The sequence below is a fragment of the Myxocyprinus asiaticus genome, chromosome 14 (genome assembly GCF_019703515.2).
Source record: "Myxocyprinus asiaticus isolate MX2 ecotype Aquarium Trade chromosome 14, UBuf_Myxa_2, whole genome shotgun sequence".
Taxonomy (NCBI): Eukaryota; Metazoa; Chordata; class Actinopteri; order Cypriniformes; family Catostomidae; genus Myxocyprinus; species Myxocyprinus asiaticus.
In genome coordinates this window covers 25055732-25073939 of record NC_059357.1, presented here as the reverse complement: position 1 = coordinate 25073939, position 18208 = coordinate 25055732, and the positions used below count along the sequence as shown (strand labels likewise).

Genomic DNA, 18208 nt, shown 5'->3' with positions numbered 1-18208 from the left:
CTCACGCTGTTCACACTTGGGAATCCTGTTAATGGCGAGCACCAATCAAAGGCAGTCCACCACCAAAACTCACCTTTTAAATATTAATGTAATATTCATGAACAGGAAAATCATGAACATTTTGGAAATAAAGCAAAATCAAACCATCAGAACCTTCCAAACCTGGCCAGCTCTCTACAGCACTCTCTGGCCCATGATGAAGGAGGTTTATCTCTCTGCAGAACCTTCGTTGGCTAACCAATACGTTTGGAGCAGTCACATTAAAAGTGAGAAAAATTTTGTCAAGCAGTGAAAATTACAGCTGATGTTTGGCAGGCAACTAACAATATGATACATATAACAATCTATGTGTCACTACAACATACTGTATGCTTTTTACAACAATTTTGTAAATCAGTCCCTATAAACTACACTGTATGTTTTGTGATATATTGTAAAACTATTCAGCCAACAGCTGAGAATCAACACATATACTGTAGACAAGCTATGAAAATGTATGGATAAAATACAATATATAGATATGTTTCAGAGGCCAAATTCAATCACAAACTTTTGACTTGATAGGAGTGCACTGTTTCCATCAATCAGTGGAGATCTTGGTAAAGTCTATAAATGGCTCTGCATTTAATGAGCACAATGGGTGGGCAATCAACTTTTTGGTCTATTTGCCACAGTGCCCTAAAAATCAAAGCAATTTACCAGCAGTTTTCTATATACTATTTTTTCTTTTTCCCCATGTTTTCTCTGGTGCATTGCATGCAGCAAACTTACACATTTTACCATAAAAAAGTATTTCAGTGGATGAAATCATGAGCTGGTATTCAAAGGCATTGTTTTAAGGTAACTTCAATGGCACACACTATATACACGATGAGCCAAAACATTATGACCACTCACAGGTGAAGTGAATAATGTTGATCATTTCCTAACAAGGCCATATGTCAAGATCTGTGTAGATTAGATGGTAAACGAACAATCAGTTCTCCTAGTCAACATGTTGAATGCAGGAGAAATGGGCAGGGGTAAAGACCTGAGTGACTTTGACAAGGGCCAAATTGTTATGGCCACACGACTGGGTCAGAGCATCTCTGAAACGGCAAGGCTTGTGGGGTGCTCCTGGTCAGCAGTGGTGAGTACCTACCGACAGAGGTCCGAGGAGGGACAAACCACAAACTGGCGACAGGGTGTTGGGTGCTCAAGGCTCATTGATGCGCGAGAGCAACAAAGGCTATCCTGTCTGGTCCGAACTGACAGAAGGTCTATTGTGGCACAAGTCACACAAAATTTTAATGATGGTTACGGGAGGAATGAGTCACAACACACAGTGCATCGCACCCTGCTGCGTATTGGGCTGCGTAGCCGCAGACTGGTCAGAGTGCCCATGATGACCCATGTCCACCTTCGAAAGCTCCTACAATGGGCACATGAGTGTCGGAACTGGACCTTGGAGCAGTGGAAGAAGGTCGCCTGGTCTGATGAGTTCTGTTCTCACCTGGGAAAGTGACTGCACCAGGATGCAATGTGAGTAGACGACAAGCCGGTGGAGGGAGTGTGACGCTCTGGGATATGTTCAGCTGAGAAACCCTGGGTCCTGCCATTCATTTGGACATCAATTTGGCATGTGCCACCTACCTAAACATCGTTGCAGACCAGGTAAACACCATCATGGCAATGGTATTCACTGATGGCAGTGGCCTCTTTCAGCAGGATAATGCGCCCTGCCACACTGCACACATTGTTCAGGAATGGTTTGATGAACATGATGAAGAGTTCAAGGTGTTGCCCTGGCCTCCAAATTCCCCAGATCTCAATCCTTTTGCGCATCTGTGGGATATGCTGGACCAACAAGTCCGATCCACAGTGGCTCTTAAAAGGATCTGCTGCTAATGTCTTGGTGCCAGATACCACAGGACACCTTCAGGGGTCTTGCAGAGTCCATGTCTCAGTAGGTCAGCGCTGTTTTGGCGGCACGCGGCGGACCAAGCATATTAGGCAGGTGGTCATAATGTTTTGGCTCATCAGTGTATAGCAATATAGCATGGCCTCTCATATCATATTAAACTACCTACAATGTGTAAATATGTGTGTATTATATAATAAATCAAATTATAGTGTTTTTATTTATAATTTGTAGAGTGTTTGTTTAACTCCTCTGAACAGTGTCCTTTATCAGAAAGTAAAAAGGGCTGAAGGTTGTAATTGGGATTCTGGAATCTTGTATAAAACGTTATAAAAAAGTTGCAACAGATGGTTATGATTGGTTTAAATGCCACCTGTGATCTTCTTAATCTAGCATACAGTGCTCATCTCCCACATTCTGTGTGACATATAACGTATAGGGAGTAAAGAGTAAAACTATATAAAATCAAAGAATATATATTAAATCGACATTAAATTGAGCAAAAAATGAGCTTATAAAGTGGATTAAAAAGATGAATCTGCTTTTTTTTTATTTCAAAGCCTGTGGGGTCATGCTAGAGCAGCACACAGTCCATTTCTGCATAACAATGGCATTCAGCATCATAGACGTCTCTTGAAGGAAATCACCAATATACAGTAGCCGGTTACTCTTAAAGAGGAGACAATACAATCCTATTTCTGAACAGCCAGTGAGGTTGATCAATGTGGGACTTTTGTATGCTTCTATAGAATTTCAATGCAAAGTTTTATATATATATATATATATATATATATATATATATATATATATATATATATATATATATATATAAAACAGTATCCCCAAAAAGTATTTGGACACTTACAGTAAGCCACACTTAATTTTTTTTTTTATGTCTTTGGATTATTTAACAAAATATCAAACCAATTGCCATTTATTTTTAAGAAATAAAGCATAATTTCACTTATCAAACACACATACAGTACTGTGCAAAAGTTTTAGGTACTTGTGAAAAATGTTGCATAGTAAGGATGTCTTTGAAAATAATGCCATAAATAGTTTTCATTTATCAATTAAAGTCATACAAAGTCCAAATAACATAAAAAAAAGCTAAAATAATATTTGGTGTGACCATCTTTGCCTTCAAAACAGCACCAACTCTTATAGGTACACCTGGACACAGTTTTTCTTGGTTATTGGCAGATAGGATGTTTTCTTCTATTTATAAGTCTCAATTGCTTCTGTCTCTTCATGTAATCCCAGACTAACTCAATGTTCAGTGGGGGGCTCTGTGGGGGCCATGCCATCTGTTGCAGGGCTCCCTGTTCTACAATTCTATTGTATTCTATTTGCAAAAGGAATGTTTGGGAGTATAAAAATGGATATTTCCCACTGACACACCAAAGTTGAAGATATAAATAACCATCTTAAGAGAAATGTTTTTGTGAAACATCTTATATGCCTTTTGCACAGTTCTGTATGTATACATAGTTGATTTAAAGAACTACGCCTGTGGTTACTCTACTGGGACATCTGTGTAAACTTGAGGGGAAGTGACATCATACAAGTTGGTTCAAAGTAATGACAAAAATGGCCAAGAAAAGTGAAGTTAGTTCTGAGAAAAAATCTATCATAATTTGTTTGCAGAGGTCACTTGGTTTGATATTTTGTTACCTAATGCAATAACATTCATTCAACTTTAAAAGAGGTCTAAGTGGAGGGGCCTGGGTAGCTCATTGGTAAAATACGCAGGCTACCACCCCTGGAGTTCGCTAGTTCGCTAGTTTGAATCCCAGGGCGTGCTGATTGACTCCAGCCAGGTCTCCTAAGCAACCAAATTGGCCCGGTTGCTAGGGAGGGTAGAGTCACATGTGGTAACCCCCTCGTGGCCGCTATAATGTGGTTTGTTCTCGGTTGGGCGCATGGTGAATTGAGCGTGGTTGCCGCAGTGGATGGCGTGAAGCCTCCACAGGCGCTATGTCTCCGTGGCAACGCGCTCAACAAGCCACGTGATAAGATGCGCGGGTTGACTGTCTCAGACGCGGAGGCAACTGGGATTCGTCCTCTGCCACCTGGACTTAGGCGAATCACTATGCGACCACGAGGACTTACAGCACATTGGGAATTGGGCATTCCAAATTGGGAGAAAAAGGGGAAAAATCCAAAAAAAAAAAAAAAAGAGGTCTAAGTGTCACAATACTTTTTGAGACAACCGTATTTTATAATAACAATGTTGTATAAAAGTGTTTTTCCCCATAATGTGTGATGCATTGCATGATTCTCAGCACTGCAGAATGCACCGAAATTTTAGGTAAACAGGACCATTAGTGAATCAGCGCTAATTCTAAAACCCTTCAAATAAACGCTCCCTTCGCCATTGGGCAGCCCAACAAAAGCTTGAGCTTTTAAAAGCCCCATTTTATACAGGAGCCCAATGACCCCATTCTACTGACTGTACCATTAGCCCAGAATCTTCAGTCTGGATCTGCGCTCACACAATAGCTTTAGATGTGGGTCTGAGTTTTCAGCAAGAGGACTTTGATTACTATGTGGATGATTTAGAACCAATACATTGAATATAAGACTTTAGATTAATTCAAGCTTAGACTTTCTTGGCAAGTATACTCTTCACCTCTAAATTCTGCTGGTGACATAAACAAAGCACACACACATACTGAGAGACAGTGAGGGCACAGAGGCATAACATCTGTGTGTGGGAACCATTAAATCACCCTGCGCAGCATCGGTGTACTTCTGCATTCAGATTCCCTTCTAATTTAAACCCAATTAATGGCCCAATACAGCAGCAGTCTGACCCCTGCTGCCCTGTTACAGATGCATTAGTATTTCTGAATGCAGTCATGGGAGGCTGTGACTTATGGATCTGCCTGCTCACCGGCATACACACCTAGGCAACTGAACCCACAAAGAGTCGAATGACCTGCCTCTCATTGGAACCTAAAAATTGAGGCAAAAGCTTTTTGGTGTTCTCTTAGAGCCACCTGTCCACAGTCATTATCATCAGGGGACACATCCACTGTGAGCAGCCTGCTATTAAACACACACATGTGACAAATGCCTTGTCTGAAGACAGCGGTGTTAAACACTGTCCATTTACAACTCTCTCTCTCTCTCTCTCTCACACACACACACACACACACACACACACACACACATTCACGTCTCTCCCTCACTGACGCAGCCCCTTCACTCCACACCCTTTCTCTGTTGCCCTCTCTCTCTCACACACTCCGCTTTCATTTCTGATAAAAAAAAAAAGAGGCAGAGTTTTCCCTCACCTCTCTCATATCAATGAGTGACTGCTGCACACGGGCATGAGGGAAGAGAGAGAGGGTATGGGAATGGAGAATACAATTCTATAAAGAGTTGTCATTTCTTTCTAGAACATGGTCTCCAGTCTTCACTCTGTACAAACCCTGCTGAAAAGATCATCATAACTTGCCGCAAACATGGGACGCTAGTGTGCCGGTGTCCCCACAAAGCATCTTTAAAGGGTAAGATCACCCAAAAATGAAAATTCTGACATAATTTTACTCACCCCGATGTCATTCAAAATTCATATGACTTTCTTTCTTCCATACAACACAAAAGGAGATTGTGCTCTCTGCTCTTTTACAATCTATAAAAGTGAATGGGGACACAGTAAAAGTAGCATAAAAGAGGTCCATATGAGTAGTGTGCTATATTCCAAGTCTTCAGAAGCCACACGATACCTTTGTGTGAGGAACAGAGTGAAATTTAAACTGATCTGCTGAAAATCTTTGTCTACTCTAGGTCTCATATCTCACTTGTGTTGGTTAACATTCAAGTACTGTATGTTATTCCAAGCCCTATCGCGTCAGATTTCTTTGCATTTCTTTACAAACTGTACCTGTATGCAGTGTTTGCTGCTGTGAACCTAAAAAGAAGTGTTCGTAAGGTGAATCTCACACTTTAAAGACGCATTTATTGTGTGACGAGTCTTTCCATCTGAACAAATATACTGGTTAAAATTATATTGTAGGCTATTGCACAAAGAGGCATGGGTTGCACTTCTATAAATTATATTAGGCATTTAATTTAAATGAATAAAAATGTGTTTTATGTTTTAAATTAATACACTGTATACATTTTTAAGCTTTCAACATTTTTTATTACACATTATATTCTATTTTTTCACGAAGTCTTTTAAACTTCCACAGCAGCAGTGGTGTTTCTTGTTGCTGTGTGAATGTTTACATTCTTCATACTTTCATAATGATGTCTTGATCCTCAGCAGAGAATTATGCTGAATTTCTCACAAGAAATAAATCGTGATGACTCTCTCCATGCTGATGCCTAACAACCTCCGTATACAGCCTCCGAAGGCAGCAATTTTCAGCTTTTGGATGCAGTCTCTGTTTTGAGCTGTCTGCCTCTCTCTTCATCTCACCTCACTCTCTTTACCTGGCTTTGATCCCCTCTTCCCCCTACGCCCATAACTCTTGTGTTCCAACAGGAGAGAGCATAAAGGACAGCACGTGTATATGAAAGGGTGAGGCTGAGGTGACCATATCCAATCTGCACCGACACAGAGAAGGTGCTGGGTTGACATACAGGAAGTGAGAGTGAGCAATGCTGGCAGCAAAGAGACTGTCAGTGTTGCGAGAGCCTCCCTCCCATGGCTGGCACACATTGGCACTGCCAATCTTGTACCACAAATGAAACAACAGTCCATCTGCTGCAGCTGCAGCCAGAGGCGTTGCACCTAGAGCTGGCTACCGTCCCAACCAACCAATCAACAGTCACTTCTCACCTGCCACCAGCAGAGAAATGAAGAGCTCAGTATGGCGCCCTTTCCTTCGTTCTGCTCCAACTTTACATTTAGTCAACTTGAGCCGTAAAGTCACTGACTGTTTCAAGGGCCATGATTCCCCTTCACCTCCCCTGGATCCGATTCCCTAATCCACCTCATCGCAGTCATCCCCTGCCAGAAACTGCTGTCACGCTTAATTTCAGAGCCACAGGCTGTGATGTGTGGAGGGACATCCAATCCAAATCCTGAATCAGGCCACTGTAATTCCCACTGGAGTGAGACCTGTCAAGTGGGCAATGAGGTGCTCAGCAGGAACAGGGCAGGTTCTTGGGCAGTGGTTCTGCTTCAAGACACAGATTTTACATTGGACATCAAATGGTGACCAAACACATTATTCGATTAGTTTACCATACAAAAGAAAACAAAAATGTCCCTGAAATGTATTAATATTACCATGAACTGTATAGGCCCAAAAATATGCAAAAAGTTTAAAATGACATAATAGGATAGGAAACTTAATAAATGCATAAACAACAGCAGATGATTTACCAGCCTAACACATGAAACAAACATTGGGCCAAATATTGTATTAGTATTAGCCATATGACCAAGTGACAGGTGAATTTGCACCAACTCACTAAAGAGTTTGATTGGATGCACCACCTTATATATTAGATATGAGAACCATTTTCCCCTCCCTTGATGAGATGATGAGCCTATTATTTCTGCTATCCTAACTATGTATGATTATATGGTTGGTTGCATTATATCATTGGCATTTAGCATTGTTTTTCCCTTCTGTACCCTATCAAAACAGACCTGCGACTCAATTTTGGGTCACATCCCACCAGTTAAGAACCACTGATCTCAAAGAAAAGTCTGCTTTCAGATCTTTAGCTTTGAAAACAACAGGTTCTGTCCCTTCAAATGGAGTACAGATCTGTCATACACATATAATGAGTGCTTAACCGTGTTTGGTCTCCATATGAGACTAAGAAGTCTCATTCAGATCCTAATTTTCCATGATGAAGTTTGTAAAACAATCACAGAGTTATTGAGTCCATCAGGCATGTGGCCGTCGTCACTGAGAGGATCTGAAATCATCAGTCTCTCTGCTCGATTAATGAAACCAGCATGCAAACATCCATCTGCTGCTAGGCAGCCAACACCACATGAACACTCCTCAACCACAAACACCTGAACAATATTCAGCTAATGCACCTCACTTCTGTTCCACAGAGCCTGAAACAAAAGAGGGGAATGCATTCAAGCACCATTCAAAAACCAAATGGAGTGCAAGTTCTATATTTTCTTCTATTTTAAAAAGATGTTGACTTTTCCAAGATTATTTTGTAGTTCCTGTAGCTCAACTGGTAGAGTATGGAGTTTGCAACACCAAGGTCATGGGTTAGATTCCCTGACATGCATACTGTATACTGATGTGTTAAAAAATGTGCATACATTTAGTGCTCATATAAAAGCAACAACAGCTCAAATTTCAGACTGTTCCTCACACAATGTTGTCGTATGACTTCAGAAGACTTGGAATATAGTGTACAAGTCATAAGGAATACTTTTATGGTACTGTTTAGTCCTTTTTAGTCCCTGGTCACACAATATGCTGTTATTGTATGTAAAAGAGCAGCGTGAATATTCTTCAAAACATCTTTTTTGGTGTTCCACAGAAGGAAGAAAGTCATACTGATTTGGCAGAAAAATGTGGATGTGTAAATGATGACAACATTTTAATTTTTGGTTGATCTTTATTCAATTCTTTGATGTTACTTAGGCTACGTTCACACTGCAAGCCTTAGTGCTCAATTTGGATTTATTGCTCAGATCCGATTTTTTGTTTGTCTGTTCACATTATTTTTTAAATGTGGCCAATATCAGATTCAAGTGTGAACTGGACATGGTCTTGAACTGACCCGCATGCGCAAAAGAACAATAACAAAGACATCACACGCAGCACGCTGTCATACAGGAAGTAAACATGGAGGCCACTGAAGTCAGCATTTACATGTCCATTTATAAGGTGATGTGCAGCGGAAGCCAGCGAATTCGTGAGCAGACGATAACGATGACGAGGATGAAGAGAAAAAGGCTTTTTGAGGAGCACTGGCTGCTACTTCTGTACGGAGGTGTGTCTGGTCTAACACCTCACTGTCCCTCCACTGACTACCTTCGCAGATGTCTTCCACATTCACCAAAAGAACTGCCGTTCTTTGAATGGCAAATGTTTGGAATGACACCCACCAGCGCACTGAGCGCAGAATTGTGACGAATGTCGATGTAGAGTGCCGTAAAAGTCGCATGAATTCCGATATGACTGTTCAGACTGAGGTCGCACTGAAAAAAATCAGACCTGTATCGGATTTAGGACCACATATGGAAGTGGCCCAAATCAAAATTGAAAAGATCAGATTCTATGTGGTTTGAAAAAAACAGATCTGAGTCACATACGTATGAGCAAAAAAATCAGATTTGGGCCACTTTTGCCTGCAGTCTGAACGTAGCCATAAAAGATGATATCAAGAACAGAGCTGAGTTATTTTCCCTGATGTTCCTAAAACTAATAGGACATGTTCACATTGAGAGTGCTGACACCCCATAGATGGACGTTTAACAGGCCAGCCTGAGTCAAAGTGGGGGGTCAGCAGGGTTGACATGGCAGTGAGGTTTGAGCACTATGCAGGGCTACTTTCTATCACTGCATGGGCAAAGGCTGCTCCATCTGACAGCTCACTCACACACACACACACACACACACACACACAAACTGACAAACGCATCTCAGTTTGGCCAGAGTCTGGGTGCGTGCCACTAATAAAGCTAAGATGCTACTGTGTCTCATGCTGCTGTGTTAGAGAAGCAAGAGAGAAATAGAGCATACAGGCTCCTCATTACACCCTACTGCTCTCCACTGCCCTTCCAGCTTAAAAACATGAAAGATTTTCTTGTCATTTCTGTGCTGCAGTAGAGCAGAATTTGACACTGGCTTTGAACACTATGTGCCCACTGGTCAGTGTTGGCCAGTTTGAGCTGTTATGATTTGCTTAACATGTTTTACCCAAGTGACCAAACTGTTCTGAATATGTACCTTACAGTCAATATTTACACAGATTTAAGTCTCATGAGTCTAAAATACACGTAACACAAAAACAGTTCTCAGTTCCTTATGAATAAGACATGCCGAGAGTAATGATTTGCGATTCAGTGAGTAGATTGAAATGTATATCATATCATAAATTGGTTCCACTATAAAAAAAATAAAAAAATAGAACCGGTTCTGAATAACGTCCCAAATCCTACTATTACAGTGCATTCAGAAAATATTCAGACCACTTATTTTTTTTTCACATTTTGTTATGTTGCAGCCTTATGCTAAAATGCTTTAAAATATTTTTTTTCCCATCAGTCTACACATCATACCCCATAATAACAAAGCAAACAGATTTTTTATAACTTTGCAAATTTATTAAAAAGAAAAAACTGAAATATCACATTGACATTAGTATTCATTCCCTTAAATCAGTACTTAGTTGAAGCACCTTTGGCAGTGATTACAGCCTCAAGTTTCTTTGGGGAATGATGCGACAAGCATTGCACACCTGGATTTGAGAATTTTCTGCCATTATTCCCTGCAGATCCTCTCAAGCTCTGTCAGGTTAGATGGGGACCATTGGTGGACAGCTATTTTCAGGTCTCTCCAGAGATGTTTGATTGGGTTCAAGTCTGGGCTCTGGCTGAGCCACTCAAGGAAATTCACAGAGTTGTCACTAAGCCACTCTTGCGTTGTTCTGGCTGTGTGCTTAGGGTCATTGTCCTGTTGGAAGGTGAACCTTCGGCCCAGTCTGAGGTCCTGAGTGCGCTGGACCAGGTTTTCATTAAGGATATCTCTGTATTTTCCTGCGTTTAGCTTACCCTGACCAGTCCCCCAGTCCCTACCTCTGAAAAACACCCCCACAGCATGATGCGACCACCACTATGCTTCACTGTTGGGATGGTATTGCGCAGGTGATGAGCGGTGCCATCTCTAGGAAGAGTCCTGGTTGTTCCAAATTTCTTCCATTTAAGAATTATGAAGGGCACTGTGCTCTTGGGAACCTTCAATGCAGCCGAAATTTTTTGTAGCCTTCCCCAGACCTGTGCCTCAACACAATCTTGTCTCTGAGCTCTGCAGGCAGTTCCTTTGACCTCATGGCTTGGTTTTTGCTCTGATATGCATTTTCAGCTATGAGACCTTATATTGACAGGTGTGTGCCTTTCCAAATCATGCCCAATAAATTAAATTTGCCACAGGTGGACACCAATAAAGTGCAGAAACATCTCAAAGATGATCCAGAGAAATAGGATGCACCTGAGCTAAATCTCAAGTGTCATAGCAAAGGGTCTGAATATTTATGTCAATGTGATATTTCAGTTTTTTATTTTTTAATACATTTGTAAAGTTATCAAAAGTCTGTTTTTTGCTTTGTCATTACAGGGTATGGAGTGTAGACTGATGTGAAAAAATACATAATATAAAGCATTTTAGCATAAGGCTGCAACATAACAAAATGTGAAAAAAATGAAGGTGTCCCTATACCGGTATTGGAATCGTGTCCGATAACGTGCTCATGTACTTGTACTCATGCTCGTAAAAATGCTTGGATTCCAAAAACCGATACCATCTGACGTAAGAATGTCATTAAATGAACATTCAGCGGACAAATTAAAATCATGTTATGTCCTATTAAGATTATTTAACCGCAAAAGCTGCAATTTAATTAGTTAAATATAGAGTTTACATGTGCAGCGCGCTTCAAATGTGAGCACTTGTGAATGTGTGGAGACAGTGTTGTGCTGACGCCAGCTGCATGTACCTTTTAAAGCTCCTTGGCTCATACATGGAAAACACCATCATGAGCATCACAGGCTCTGTTTGTAGCAGATGACAGTGAACAGAGCACAAATTCATGTTGTAGAGTGAGGCACAAATAGTGTACATACTTATTTAATTAAATAGCAGCCTTTGTGGTTTATTAATTACTTTGAGTCATGTAGCGACCAACTTTTCCGCACTGAAAAGCTGCTGTCATTCACAGAAACACTTCAAAATAAAAGCTCTGCCATAATAAATGCTCAATTTAAATTAAAAGAGTATGGCAGAAATATATCACTACTGTAAAGTTATGTAATATTCATTGTATTACTACTACTAATAGTAATAATAACAATAAATCAATAGTAATTGTATAATATTTAAGCAATATCTCACATCTGTGATGCTCTGTTACGTATTTTGGATTGTGCTGTGGGGTTCTGCATAAAAGCACTTAATTTGATACAAATAATACAATATTTTGTTGAAAAATAATTGTTATATTTTCATTTGATTTGAATGAAAACACCATTTTGATGATAAAATTGTAATAAACTGTTATGGAGTTTCGAAGAAAATAAAAACACAAAAAAACAAAAAACAGTTATTGGACTCTGTATCGGCGAGTACCAAAACTGAAGTATAGGTTCTTGTTCTAAAAAAAAAAAAAAACATCACTACTATTAACCAATCATTTCCCTGTGATTTTAGGGTTAGGTTTCTAGACTGTGGGCAACAGATAAGGACCAGTGCTGGCAGCATGTGCGGTTTTTGTCTCTTTATAGAATAATTTTCGACTTAAGGGAGTTTGGACTTGGTAGAGGAGTGAGAATAGGGATTCGAATTTATGGTTGGAGGTTAGGACTAGGGTTAGGAATAGTAGTTAAAGGTTAACCTTAGGGTTAGATATAGGGTTGAAGGGTTAGATATAGGGTTAGGCTATGACTGGTTGACAGGAATGTTGTTCCAGGAGCATGTCCTTTTGTAAATAATATTAATTTTAACTATTGGGCTAAAAAAAGATACAAAGCGATGTTACTCCCATTCAGACTCAAATTTGAAATACCTACCTGTATTTTTGGATCACAACAACACACAAGTAGTGTATGTGTCTAAGTGAGAGAGAGTGATAGAGAAAGTGAATATATGTGTGTGTGTGTGTGTGTGTGTGTGTGTGTGTGTGTGTGTGTGTGTGTGTGTGTGTGTGTGTGTTAAAGGTACACTCCCAGACAAAGTTTGGACAAACCAACTGATTCTGTATATTACCATTATCAACATTTTAGAATAATAGTAAAGTCATCAAAATTAAGAAATAACACATGGAAGCATGGGAATTATGTAGAGACCAAATAATAATGAACAGTTACTGGTATCTCATAATTTAGCTTCTCCAAAGTAGCTGCTCTTTGCCTAGAGCTCTGAACAATCTTGGCATTCTCTCAACCAGCTTCACAAGGGATCCACCTTGGATGACTTTTAAACAGTTTTGAAGGAGTTCTCATGTATACTAGACACTTGTTGGCTTCTTTCTCTCCCTATCCGGTCCAACTCAACGATTTAAAAAAAGTAGTTTTGTAAATATTAAAAATAAATATTTCAAGCATAATCCATTAAATCAAGAGGTTTTTAAGATCATGAGAAACATTAATTCATTTAAGAGTGTCCAAAATTTTGACTGGTAGTGTAAATGGCTGGGACTTACGGCTTTTGGTTTAAAAGGTGGCTGGACTTCCTTGTTCTCCAACTTCTCCCAGTCCATATAACGGAAGAAAGCGTGTTCCCTGATGTCTCGCTCACCCTCAGGACCACAGCCCAGACGCTTCCCTGGGTGCTTGGTCATCAGCTAAAATAATACAGAGCAGAGAGAGTGGATCATTGGATATTTAGTGAAGTATACAACCAGACATCAGTATACCCAGGGTCCAAAATTAACACTTGCTAAGGGCCAAATGAGAGTTAAAATTGGTTTAACAGTAAATGGTAACTTTATCAGGAACTGCAACATAATACAAGATTTAAAATTAAATGGAAAAATGATAATCTAACCCTCACTAATGTCAGTGACATGAACCATTCAAATAAAATTGTCTACTAAAGGAATGACTCGCACGTCAACTAACAACTTTGACCAAAGTGAGAAAATTACCATCAGAGGTTATTCTTGGATGCTTAAAATGTTTTTCCTGCTGAACTCTGAGGCGACACAATAATCCAGTTGTCATAAGGACATAAATATAGCTTATTCACTACTGTATGTAACTATAGGCATCAATTCCCCCTTTGCTGCAATAACAGCTTCCATTCTTCTTGGAAGTCTTTCCACTATACTGTATGTAGTAACATGGCTGCAGGGATTTACTCCCATTCAGACACAAGACCATCAGTGAGGTCAGACACTGATGTTGGGCAATGTGACCTGTGTCTGGGCTTTGTGCAGGCCGCTCAAGTTCTTCCAGACCAGACGCAGTAAACCATTTCTTTATAGACAATGCTTTGTGAACAGGGGCATTGTCATGCTGGAACAGAAAAGGGCTCTTATAAAATTGTTGCCACACAATTTGGAAGCACACAATGCACCAGAATGCCATTATATGGAGTAGCATTATGATTTATCTTCACTGGAATTAATGGAGTAATCAAACTTGTTATTAAGGAGATGTCCACATACTTTGGGTCATATAGTGTATATTTAAATAAGAATAATTCAGTTTGATAAAAAAAAAAATACAGTTTCGTGGCCAGAAAGAAACACTTATGGCAGGGAAAGTTTCTTAATTTACTCACCATTAACAGGTGTGGTTAAAAGTACATTTTAAACCCATGTGCTGCCCTCCTCCGAAGTGTTTTGATAAGTGTCAAAAATAAATGTTGGAATAACATCCCTGAAGATGGTAAAACTAAAGCCAAACAAAAAAAGGTAATGTGATTAAATCTTTATTTTAAGTCAAATAATTGTTATTTTGCAGCTTTGAAACGGCCTCTCCTCGTTCTCCTCCTCCACCCATCCCTACTAACATCTCTTTCCCTTTTCCCCCCCTTCACCAACAGCTGTTTTATTCCCCAGTAGAACATGCTATGTTGAATATAACAAAATCGTTTGGCTATTTTATTCCAGTGAGTGACTTTAGCGTGTGTAAGAAAGATTAAACGAGGGGAAAAGCTCGACAACTCGCCGCTTTTTCTTCAGCGCCTCAGTGCGCATGAAAAATTGATGGCAGCACTGAAAGTCTTTCCAGGCTCTTTGTGAGGCATAGGTGGTGGTGCCTTATCCCTCACTGGATCAGGCAGGGGCTGGGCCAGGCTGGATCAATGCATGACCCCCTCAACACCAAATACTCCTTACGGAGTCATGGTGCTTGCTAAGAGTTGCATGCTTCACTGCCCTCCAAAGCTTTGTCATCATTAATGTATACAGCAGGGTCGAGAACACGCTTGCCGTGTGGCGGATCTGACATGTCCAGCTGGGCCATGCTGCCACAGAGACGCAGCAGGCTAGTTCTCTTTCTCCATCAATCCAGCCATCCGTCCATCCATCCGTCCACCCCCTTCTCTCTCTCAGCCAGTTTCTTTACTTGTCTTTCTTTCTGCATGGCTGACCGCTGATATTTCACAGCCACTCTGTTCTGAACGTCAGAGTCACCGCTTAATCTGACAGCGCAATTCAGGAAAACTCTAGAGACCGACTAGAGCCAAAAACACAGATGACCTGCAGCATCGGAGTCAAGTCAATCACTTTATCTCTCCCGTCTGGCCCTCTCTATCCCTCACAGAAGTGTAGCATGAGTGCTCCTCAGAGAATCCAGCACAGACGCTCTAACACTTTAATTCTGAGTTATTGATGGTCACTCGGTTGGTCACATGAAAGACTGACAGTACAGAGAGCTATGAGAATTTCTTCTTCTTCTTCTAAAAAAAAAAAAAAAAAAAGGTTCTTCAGTGGTTCTCTGTACATATATATATATTTTTTAACGAGAACCATTTAATAGAATTCCTGAGTTACCTACATGCAGGCCCAGTCGAAATCTGCAGACCTTTTTCAAATTTTTTGTTAAGAATTCAAATGGAATGGACTGTAACACGGTAATACATGTAAAATGGTGATGAGAACTATACTCTTATTGGTAGCACTAACTAAATAAATGTAAACTTAGTGGGCGTTTGCATTCTGTGGAAATCTGAGCAGCTTTCTGTGGCGTTCTGCCAGTGCAGAATCTGTGGGAGTCTGCCTATGTTTTTTATAGATTAAAAAGGATCTTGATATTACATTATAGGTTCTTAAGATCAGCATAATTATTTTTTTTTTTTATCCTTTAAAGCACTACAGAACATAGATTGTTCTCCAAAGAACCAGAGAATAAAATGCTCTTTTTTTAAACAAGAAAATGTTATCCTATTACATCAGGCTGTATAACTCTTACTGGAACCTTTATTTTTAAGAATGTTCTGAAGGAATTTTTCAAGAGCATCAGATATTATTATCAGGGATCCCAAACTTTTTGACCAAAGAATATGTTGGCTTTTCGATTACCTTTCTAGTCATTCATGATTACTGTATAAGGACTTTTTTTATCAGTCATTTTACAGATATTGCTGAGGTGAGTTTTCCATTTGCATGTCAGGTCTACTTTCTGTAAAAATGTCTCCAATAAGAACCTCAACTGACAGACAAGTTTTATTCTAATCAAGCACTTAAAGAGAGTAATATCTACTGTAACCGATTGAATATTTTAGAGCAGAGCAAAACTAGAACAATTTATATTGTCTATAGAAATTTCCTTGACTTTTCCAAAGATTTCTGAAGATTTTAGAGATACATTTTTCCGGTCTGGAAAGAACAATTCCGTGATATTTCTGTTTTCCATGACCACTTAAACCCTGCATTATCATCACATGAATACTGATGATGTAATGACTCATTCCAGCAGCATCCTTTGATCAGTGAGGAACTTAATTATACAACACAATTTAAAGACAAAATATCTGTCTCTTATTATGTATTAGCTGCATTCTAGCATTATTAAGAACAGGCATTAAACTGAATATGTACCATCTTCAACTTGGATGGTTGGACAAATTGCTTGAGATATCATTGTACTGTTAGTGTATGGTGAAAAAGACTTACGCAAATACAACATATGCAAAGAGAAAGATGAGAGGAGACAGAGAGAGAGGGAAAGAGATAGTCTGTGAGCTCTAGATTGGCCTTAGTCACATATCAGTGGGTATCAGGCTTGCGTCCCGAGCCTCTCTCAGCAGTGTGCTGGGCTGTGTTCCATATCAAAGAACAGCAGCATTCCAATTTAATCCGCTCATATTAGAGCTGTACACTACATCAACACTGATAATACTCTTCAATTAGCACCCAGAGCGGCGCAGTTGCACATATTGTATCTTCTGTTACCGTTTCTGCATGAGAGCTTCTTGCAGCACACATCATCTACCTACAGTTTGTGTTCTGTCAGGTTCTTTAAAGGGATAGTTCCCCCCAAAATGAAAATGCTCTCAACATATACTCGCCCTCATGCCATCTAAGATATGTATGACTTACTTTCTTCTGCAGAACACAAACAAAGATTTTCAGAAGAATATCTCAACTCTATAGGTCCATACAGTGAATGGTGATATGGGATTTGAAGCTCCAAAAAGCAAAAAGTCAGCATAAAAGTAATCCATCAGACTCCAGTGAATCAATGTCTCCTGAAGCAGTCCAGTTGGTTTTGGGTGAGAACAGACCAAATATAACTCCTTTTTCACTGTACATCTTGACAGCAGTCTCCTTGGCAATTATGATTTCAAGCTCAATTACACTTTCTACAGTGCCATCTAGCGCTCTGTCAAGCACTAGGAAGTGTAATCGAGCTTGATCACACCTAGAGACAGCAAAAACAACTGGAGTCATATGGATTGCTTTTATGCTGCCTTTATCTCCTTTTTGGATCTTCAAAGCCCTGATCACCATTGTATGGACCTACAGAGTTGAGATACCCTTCTAAAAATCTTTGCTTGTGTTCAGCAGAAGAAGAAAGAAAGTCATCATAGTGAGTAAAGGATGAGAGAATTACATTTTTTGGGTGAACTATCCCTTTAAATGAGTCCCAAAAACCCACCCGATAGTGCTCAATTTATTTACATAATTAAAACAATAGAACTATTTTATCATCTTCATACCCTGTATGTCTGTCACGATTCACTGTTGTTTGCTTTGTGCTTCTCCCCTGTCAAAATCGAAAAAGTGTTTGAGTCCTTCTGCACTGTTTTTAAATAGCTTTTCCTATGTTTGCAATGTGCCACATCTCGCTGTTTATTTAGCGTCTTGTGCAGGAGCGCTGCATTTTTAAGAGGCTGTATAAAGTTAAAAGAACATTTGTGTCACCGGCATTCTGTTCCACTGGTTGGCTGCATCTTGCTTTTTTTTTTTTTTTTTTAAATCGCAAGAATGCATTCTGTCTGAATGGCACCTTACAATGCATCCAATAATTTGAGCTGGTAATACTATGATATTTTGATAAATACCATGGTACTGAATGATTAGCATAGTCATATGCCATTGTACTGTATTTACATGGCATTTCAAAAACTATCATGGCAGTACCATGGTACCATTTCCAAAAAACATGCAGTATTTTTAGTTGACAGTGATCTGCCTACC

General features: G+C 39.8%; 1 protein-coding gene across 3 annotated transcripts in view; it reads right to left on the bottom strand.

The window, feature by feature from the left end:
- The window catches only part of LOC127451229 (protein kinase C beta type), a 237699-nt gene that overhangs the window by 24685 nt on the left and 194806 nt on the right, over positions 1-18208 (bottom strand). For all 3 annotated transcript variants that reach the window (XM_051715746.1, XM_051715744.1, XM_051715745.1), the window contains one exon: positions 13262-13402. In XM_051715746.1, the coding sequence (XP_051571706.1) occupies positions 13262-13402 (141 nt within the window). The remainder of the gene's footprint in view (positions 1-13261; positions 13403-18208) is intronic.